Source organism: Gastrolobium bilobum, unplaced genomic scaffold (genome assembly GCF_033153095.1).
Source record: "Gastrolobium bilobum isolate Gb01-03AN ecotype WA unplaced genomic scaffold, APGP_CSIRO_Gbil_v1 utg842, whole genome shotgun sequence".
NCBI classification, from domain to species: domain Eukaryota; kingdom Viridiplantae; phylum Streptophyta; class Magnoliopsida; order Fabales; family Fabaceae; genus Gastrolobium; species Gastrolobium bilobum.
Genome location: NW_026895988.1, coordinates 150,394 through 159,809, shown reverse-complemented (window position 1 = coordinate 159,809; position 9,416 = coordinate 150,394). Strand labels below are relative to the sequence as shown.

General features: G+C 34.1%; 1 protein-coding gene across 1 annotated transcript; it reads left to right on the top strand.

The window, feature by feature from the left end:
* Positions 1-1,163: 1,163 nt before the first annotated feature.
* On the top strand, positions 1,164-9,013 carry LOC133297151 (beta-amyrin synthase-like). Its single transcript, XM_061496238.1, has 4 exons — positions 1,164-1,193; positions 8,210-8,578; positions 8,657-8,737; positions 8,870-9,013. Exons 1-4 carry the CDS (start codon positions 1,164-1,166, stop codon positions 9,011-9,013), a joined length of 624 nt encoding a protein of 207 aa, XP_061352222.1.
* The last annotated feature ends 403 nt before the right edge of the window (positions 9,014-9,416 follow it).

The window sequence follows — 9,416 nt, the reverse complement described above, 5'->3', positions numbered from 1 at the left end:
TCGTTTTTCTGACGAAAAGTACAGATACCGGTTCTGCTCCACAGTATAACTGCGTACTGATGAAGTATCCCAGAAAATTATAATAAATGCATGAATATTCCTAGAATAATATATAGGACTGTGATTTCAAGTTTCAAGTCGAAATAATGAGAACTGGGGTCAGAACTGTTACTGGTTAAGTAAAAGCGCGTACCTGAAAGGTGCTGCGAAAAATAAAATAAAAATATGATAAATCTTAGAAAAATGAGTAGGTTCAGATTCCAAAGTTTGAGATTAAAATGCTAAGCGTAGCTATTATTGTTAATACAGTGTGGTTAGAGTTAATGAGACTATAAATAGGAATTGGGCCCAAAACCCTAGGCCATATTTTGTGTCTACGTGAGTTTTGGTGGCTGATTCTCTCCAGCTATTTTCTCTTCTCCTCTTGAAAGCCTTGGCCTTTGCTCATGAAAAGGGACCAAGAAACCACCTTTGTTGTGAGTCTTCCTCATTGTGGTTGTAAACACTGAGTTGGTGCCATTGTGTTGGGTTGGTGAGCTTATTTTTAAGTTGTTGGTCTCTGGTTTGGGGAGTTTAAGGGCTGTAATTCTGAGTTTGGGTTAGTGGAGCCTTGTTCTTGTCATTTTGAGCTTCAAGGAGCCACCTTTGAGTGTAAAGGTCCAACCTTGTAGTACATTTTCGTGGTTCCTTAGAGTCAGTACCTTGGAGCTGTGTTGGAGGCTCTAAGTCAATGCCATTTTCGGAGTTTTTGGAGCATGGGGTATGCCATGATCACCTCTTTGTCATTTTGATGGTTTAAGCTTGTTTAATTGGTTAAAAAGTAAAACTTGGATCATTTGAGTAAAGGACTGAGTTTCTAAGTTCATAACATGTTAATGAACATCTGTTTATGGAGTCATTAGACTCCAAATCACGTTTGGACCCTTAAAAATTGGATTATGCAGATGTCTGTTCGAATTTCTGCATTCTGTTGGATAAGTATTCGAATACTTTTCGGGTAGTATTCGAATACTTGTCCTCTGGTAGTCGAATACTCCTTGCAGGAGTATGGGGATACTTTTCTGGAAAGAAAAGTATTCAGATACCTTGAATAAGTATTCGAATACTGGGTAGTATTCGAATACTTGGGTATTGGTATTCGGATACCTTGTGGTATGCGAATAATGGGGGAAAAAGTATTCGGATACCCTGTGGTATTCGAATACTTAAGTGAAAGTATTCGGATACTTTCTGGAGACAAGGAGTATTCGAATACTCATCAAGGAGTATTCGAATACCTCCTGCAAAAACAGCATCTAATGACTTAAAATGAGTTAGAAAGCCTAAATCACTTAATGGAATCTTAAGCAATGATTATTGTTGATTAATTATTGTATAAACAGATTGTGATTTTGTTGTTTGTGGGCTTTGAGCTTGTATGGACTCTTGGCTTGGATAGTTAGCTTGCAAGGTAAGCTTTCGTGTCCTTGGTTTAGCCATTGTGTCGTTCCACCATACCCCATGGAGGAATGGTTTATATGCATGATGTGTTACATGCTTTGATATTTGAAATGTTGTTGAGCTTTATGTGCAATTGCTTATAATATGTATGTGTTGTTCCACTTAGACGGTAAGCCTGAGTATGTGGCGTCATACAATACGGTGATCCTGTGGGTGGGTGCAAGTGGCGTCTTGCACTAATGTGGGTAATAGACGTATATAAATCCTGCATTTCTCTGGCCAGTAGAATAGTATTAACACACACGACATGATTATCTGCTGCATTACACTGATTTTGGAACTGATAGTGTATATTGTTTTTAGAACTTATATTGCACATGTAAGTGAGCTTGGGATGGAGAAATCCTTGAGGACCCCTTACTTTACTGAGATTTTTGTTTAGAGATCTCACCCCACGTTTAGGGCACATATTTCAGGTTTAGGTAACTTGGGGGCAGATGCCTCGGGCGGCAGGAGGCCGGAGCTTAGTTGACTGCTGTTTATGTTTCTAACTTATATTTATAGGTTGCTATTTTAGCCTGTTATTTGAGTTAGTACTCTGTTGGGCTTTGTTGTGTTATTTGGTGAGCATGGGGATTGTTCATGCCACTTTGTGTTGACTTTGCTGTTTTAGATATGATTTTTTAATGTATCAGGATATTGTCCGGACTACGTGTTGTAGATCCGTGACTTAGATACTCACTTATTTTATATTATGAGGTTATTCAGTATATATAGCTGTTTAATTGCAATTACATACAGGCAATGTTTTGAAAGAGAACTAAGTAATCCACTTGGTTAATGTTAATGACGTCATAATTGAAAAGAAAAAGATATTCTGCAATTTTAATTAAGTGTAGCTTAATACGATGACATGATAACAAATCGGGTATACGTGGGGTGTTACAGGAAACATCCACATTATCCATCATGTCATCAACTTAGCTCAATACTTAATTTCAAAACATAGCATTTTGACATAATTGACATCATATATACATGCTTCAATTCACTTGAATTACAAACCAAAAATACATGCTTGAACCAAAAGAAATGCACAACATATTAACGACTCTTTGTCAAAATGTAATTCCTTTTCTCAAAATGGTTTTCCAAATACATAGGCTCCCAAAATAAGCATGTCAAACATATGCAATATTTAAGAGAACTATACATGCTCCTTTCCCCTTGAAGTGCTACTTACTCCTCCTTGAGGACCTAAAATCACATAGCTCTAACTAGAGTGAGATAAAAATCTTAGTAAACTAAGGGTTCTTGGAGATTCCTCCACCCTTAAGTTCACTTCCCTATAAGAAAGGTTAGAATACACATGGCATAGTATAACCTTATATATACATTAAGGCAACCTAAAGATAATTAATTCGTGCACCCGGTGCACTAGGACCACTTGATGAGTCATCACTCAAACAAGTTCCACGTGGACTTCCAAGAGTTTGACCTTTTTAGGATAATTCCCCAAATGGAAGCCCATGCCATAATATTTTGGCCAATGAACCTATACAAACATAAATGCTCTATGTGTACTCAGTACACTAGGACCACTCAAATTAGTTATACCTCAAGTGAGTGTCCATATGGAACTCCTAAATTCTAAACCTCTTTGGATAAATCCCTCCAAGGGAAAGTCCATATCATATTCTGTTGGCCAATGAACCTTAACCAATCAATTCATGATATCATGGATATACACGCAAGCAGATTTTTGGGTCTATATTATATCTCCATTTATTGTGGTTGCTTGTTCAAAAAATCTTCCTCTTTATTATCAAATTCTAGGATAAAATTATGAAAAATCCCATTAAATAGGCCTATTGGGGAGAAAAAGAAGGAAAATTATGAAAGCCACATAATATTATTAAAAGTAGAAAAACTGAGTTGTACTCTCATCATTTCAAGTCCACTAACTTTTCGCTTTTTGCACTAGGTGGAATATTCCCAAAAAAAGGGCAACCACTACCATTTTTCAGCAAATTTGTTATCATGATATAAATCAATGGGAATTCCAAAATCATGCAAAAAAGAACGATCGTTACAAGAAAGAGAGAGGAAGAAAAAAAGATAGAGACAGTTGGATTGGATGCAAGAGTTGCATGAAAAATGAGAAAGGAGAAAAAGATCAATATAGGAGTAAGTGTACCTAATGAGACATAAATTTAAGGCCTTTGAAAAGTTAAGGAGTATATGAGTGAGGTAGAGAAACAACATGGCAAGATGATTAAGACACTACGATCAAATCGTGGCGACGAATATCCGAGTAGTGAGTTTCAGGATTATTTAAGAGAGAATGAGATTCTCCCGCAGCTTACTGTGCCCTATATGCCACACCAGAAAAATGTCTCCAAAGGAGGAATCGAACCTTGTTGGACATGGTTAGGTCCATGATGAGTGAGACAATACTCTCAAAATCATTTTGGGGTATGCCTCAAGCACTGTAGCATACCTACTGAATAAGATACCTTCTAAATCTGCTCAGACTTCAGACTTCCGAAAGATCAAAAGAAGTAGCTGTAATTTTCTTTCCATTACCTATAAAGTTATGGACAGTGCTGACTTTAGTCACCTGTAGTATACTTGATAATAGTATTAAATGTGTGTCTACTTAAAATTATAATATGATTAAATTTTGCCTTATAAAACAAATTTACTTTCTGACTTGTAATATTTGTAAGGTTCATTAAGTGATGTTGATAACTTGATTATGTTCGTTTAGTTGCTACCTTGAAAGCAACCTAAGTATGTTCATTTGTAATTTTTGCTTTAATGCATGGTATTACTTGGTAATTGAAACGAGCTGTCGAACTCATGCAAATTAATTAAATCAGGTTTATTGAAATTTTATAGTAAAACATTAACCTGAGTCGTCTCTTAAGAAGTTTGCAAGGAGCTTAATCGCATCAAAAGAAAAATAAAAATAAAAATAAAAATAAAAATAAAAGTAAAATGGAAACAAAATGAAAACGAAAACCAAATAAAAATGGGAACTAAATAAAAGAGAAACTAAGAAGAAACGGAAACTAAAGAAAAATGAAAACTAAAATGGGGTTTTTTTTAATATGATTATCAATTTAAACGGAATAAAATAAAATAAAAAAAAGAGAATAATCAAATTAAAAGCAACCAACCCAAGAATTAGGATTCCAAGAATATCCATCATTGGACAAATAATTACCAAATCATGGTTGACCCTAATCGAATTGGAATCCCTGCATTCGCTTAGAAACCCCTCTCTAGACGATCGCCTAGCATTTGGTCGAATACGGCGCGTCTACTCGCACAATCACGTAGTATCAACCTGTTCAACTTGAGTTCATTGGATTAATCAACCTAACCATTAAATCTAATGGTTAATCTCTTTCCCAAGAACGCAATTGCGTATCTCATATTGAACACCCGCAATCGCGTGATGTCAAACCGAGTTGGAAAGAGAAACATATTTGGTTCAAAATGAGGCGCGGGTCGTCAGGATTCAACCATGGAATTCTCAACCCTTGGGTTGATTAAAGAAAAAAGAAGAGAAAAGACAAAAATTATATTAATTTCAAACCTGTAAAATTCAAATTCAAACGAAAGATGATCCACAAGGTCCTTACTCTCCCCTTTTAACCCCTAATCAAGCTGGGATTCAGGCTCTAAAAATCCAACCCAAAATAAAAGGAAAGAAAACATAAATACTGGCTCTGGGGCTCATGTACATTGGGTTCAAAATTACAACTTAAGTCCACTTTTAAATAAATTTCCAACAAAACACGTTCATCTCGGGAAGCTGTTGTTTGCGCTCCAAGGAATGGTCAAAATTTCGCTCTTCATTACTCACTAGCAATTTCAAAAAGCTCCTAGCAACCGTCTTTCTCCTGATTTTCATTAGATTCTCATTCGCTCGGGCAAAAATAGAACTCTTCCTCTTTAAAGCTAGACAAGGAGTCTCTTCGATGACCAGAACGTCATCCCCCGTGGATGCGTCATCCTCCACAAGAGTAAATCCAAGAGTGGGAATCATTTCTGGCCAACGATCCCGTCCAATATCTTGCCGCCTAATCTGGCGATAGCTTTCTCTCCTTCACCGCTGGCAGGAGGAAGATCTTCCCTCACCATGCTTTTGAGGGGACAACTTCCGTAATTTGAGTCCAGGGAGTTTCGGTCTCTTCCAGCGTTCGCCAAGCAGGCAAGTATGAATATGTCCATCTTTCCCCTGTAGAGTAATGCACAAATCAATCACATATGATAAATACAAATATAAAACACTAAGGCTTTGTTTGAGAGTTTAGATGGGAAGGGAAGAAAGGGGATTCAAGGGTGAAGGAGGGAAAGGAAGGGAGGAAAATTGGAGGGAATTCACTTTCCTTGTTTGGGAGTTAAAAAATGATAAGGGAGAAAAATGAAGGGATGATGACATATTTTTACCATTTTAACCTTTTTTAAAAATTAATATAGTTATTATATTTTACAAATTAAATCAAATTTAAAATTTCTAACAAAATTATTTATGTACTTTTCTCATTGCTAAAAAATATCATATTTTCAACGAAATTTCTACAATGCAAACGACAAAAATTTCGTCATAAAATTATTTTTTCTCCGGAAAGCGACGAAATTTTTTCTCAGATGAAAATTTTTAAAATTTTTGACAAAATTTAGTTTCCGCCAAAAGTTTTGAGGAAAATGATTTCCTCCATCAAATGTTTTAAACGAAAAAAGAATTCCGTAAAAAATTTTGATGGAATGTTTTCCGTTCAAAATTTCGATGAAAATGTGTTCTAACAAAAATTTCGACGGAAATTGTTTTGTCAAAAATTTGGAGGGAAATGTTTCATTCGAAAATTTCGACGAAATTTAGATTCTGTAAATAATTTTGACCGAATATTGCCATAATCTCTAACATAAAATTTGAATTCTTTAAGAATTTTGATGAAATTTTTTTCCGTCACAAATTTTTGATGGAATGTGTTTCGTTGAAAATTTTGATGAAAATATTTTTCGTCAAAAAATTTGATGAATATGTTTTTTGTGAAATAATTTTAGGGAAATGTTTTGATGAAATTTAGATTCCGTAAAAAAATTTGACAAAATAAATTTTCCGTCAAATTTTTACAAAAATGTTTTTAGTCACAGATTTTGATGGAAATGTTTTCAGTAAAAAAATTTGACGTAATTGTTTTACGTCGAAACTTTTCGATGGAAATGTGTTTTGTCAAAATTTTGGACGAAAATATTTTTGTTGAAAGTTTCGACGGAATTTAGATTCTATCAATAATCTTGATTGAATTTTTTTCCGTAAAAAATTTATTTTAGTGATTATGGCAAAATCTTGTTTCATCTCTAATTTCGTCTTTAGTTTTGAAGGAAATTTTTTGACGTATATAATTTTCAGCAAAAAATTTATCACTATTTTTGATGAAATATTTTTCGTCGATAAATTTTGTCGGTATTTGAGACTTTTTTAATAATGTTACATTTAAAAATTATTCACATTTTAATGCTAAGTAATTTTTAATATTTTCTCCCTTAAACCCCCCAAATTGGGGAAACTTTAATTTTAAGAAGAATGAGGGTTTTAGAGGGTTTAGTAAAAATCTCCAATTTATTCCCCTCATTTTTTTAAACTCACAAACAAGGGAAAGACTTACTAAAACCCTCTCTTTCATTTCCTTCCCCTTCTAAAACTAACTCTCAAACAAAGCCTAAAAGTACAATAAGAAAGCCAAAGAAACAATCAAACGCACGCAATATCTCAAGTATTTTATTGTCAGAACCCTCATCCAAGAGTTTGCAATTGATCTCCCCCCCCTTTCCATAAACAAAATTTGGCTAGTAAGCTTACCCTCGGGGACATAGTAAAATTTGTCTTCCTCATTTTAATGTTGGGCAATCTAGTAAAGGGGGAATAGAGATTCATCGCTTCTCTGTAAAAAAGGAAATGGCAACCCATTTGGCAGGAAATATTTTGAAATATTCTTCTTTAAAATTCTAGTAAGAATTGGAATAAAAGCCAAAAAAGTGCATAGTCCCTTTTGACCGCCTAGATTTTTCTCTTATTAGGAGACACAACAGAGCGGCGTATAAATAGTGCTGAAATTTCTCCACAGTCATAAATCGTAGCCCTTACACACCATCTTCCTTGTGCACTCTCAGCATATTTGAGGCAAAACGGATATATCTTAGAGTTATATTGCTGCCTCTTTTATCACCTTCATATCCACATATTTTACCCACTTGGGAAACAAATCCATACTTCACATTGTGATTTAGTTCACTATATAAGACATAAACCTCGAGAATCCATGCACACACAAATATATTGCAATAACCTACTCCGTATATATATATATTTATTTATATATATATATATATATATGTAAAAAATATTTCTGAAATAGCTTAGGATAAGTTTATCTCCGGCTACCCCAAAACTACGTCGTTTTATTTATTTATTTCCTTATATTAATTGATTCACCTTTGAATGGTTATGATTTTCATTTTCTCTCTCTTCCTTTATCACCATTGATCAATCTTTGTACGATTATGATTTAGTAGCCAGAGATAAAATTATCTCAAGCAAACAGCTTGAGAAACGATAAGCCCTATATATATATATATACTTCAATTTTAATCTTAGTCATTCATCTCAACTAATAAGAATGAAATTTGTTTATCTATTTCAAGAACGGTGACTAGCTATCAATTAATTAATCTGCGATGTCAACCATTTCAGTTGCTCAATCCCACAGAATTTTTTGAGGACATTGTAGTTGAGCATGAATATGTTGAATGTACTGCATCGGCAATTGGGGCTCTTGTTTTGTTTAAGAAACTATATCCGGATCATAGGAAGAAAGAAATCGAGAATTCCATTATTAAGGCAGTTCGATTCATTGAGGATACCCAAACAACTGATGGTTCATGGTATGGTAGATGGGGAGTTTGCTTCATTTATGGCACATACTTTGTTGTTGCAGGGCTTGCAGCAGGTGGCAAGACTTACTCCAATTGCACTGCAATTCGAAAAGCAGTAGAGTTTCTTCTTGCAACACAGAGAAAGGATGGTGGGTGGAGGGAGAGCCATCTATCATGCCCCAAAAAGGTAGATAGATAGATTTATTGAATGATTTATAAATTAACTACCCTTTATGAATGTGGTTTGATGAATTGGATGATGCAGATATACATACCCCTTGAAGGAAATCGTTCAAATATTGTACAAACTGCATGGGCTCTGATGGCTCTCATTTATTCTCGACAGGTCTACTTTTTATTTCTTGCAAATTGCAATTCACTTTTTGCCTCTGCGTCCGACCGATCTAATTCACTTTCTTAATCATAATTCAAAAAAAAATGTTAAATAATTTATTTATTTTTTCTAATTTCTATGCAGTATAAGAGAGACCCAATTCCTCTTCATCATGCAGCAAAGTTACTCATCAATTCTCAACTGGAAGATGGTGATTGGCCACAACAGGTATCGGTCTACCCTTTGATGTCATTTAATGGCGGAGCAAGGATTATTTGTGATGAGTAAAATTACATATACTTTATTTACCAAATAAAAAAAATTACATATACTTTAAAATTTAAATTTTAAATAAAAAATTATATAATTGAATGAAAATACTCATAACATATGAATCACATTACATAAATCGCAATATAATCCTAAAAATCAACTTACGAGTCATGAGACTCATGACATATTTTACCACTTATAGGCTTATAGCTCCCACCTGATGTCATTTAAGTAAGGCTTTTTTCTACGTATGTCTTCATGCAGAATAGCAAACATTAATCTATACTTACTTTTAATAATATTTTTACATAATCCTAAAAATCAAAAAACCCAAAGTCATATGGTATGTTCAAATTTTAATCTTAATTTATTAAAAGAATACAATTTATTTATATATCCATCTTTGTGCATTAAATCA

What these genes read in the sequence shown, in the direction of transcription:
- LOC133297151 (XM_061496238.1), top strand. Translation starts at nt 1,164, where the DNA reads ATGGGGGAAAAAGTATTCGGATACCCTGTG. An exon ending in AAGTATTCGGATACCCTGTG is followed by an intron (nt 1,194 to 8,209) that starts GTATTCGAATAC and finishes CAACCATTTCAG; the next exon opens with TTGCTCAATCCCACAGAATT. An exon ending in CTCTCATTTATTCTCGACAG is followed by an intron (nt 8,738 to 8,869) that starts GTCTACTTTTTA and finishes ATTTCTATGCAG; the next exon opens with TATAAGAGAGACCCAATTCC.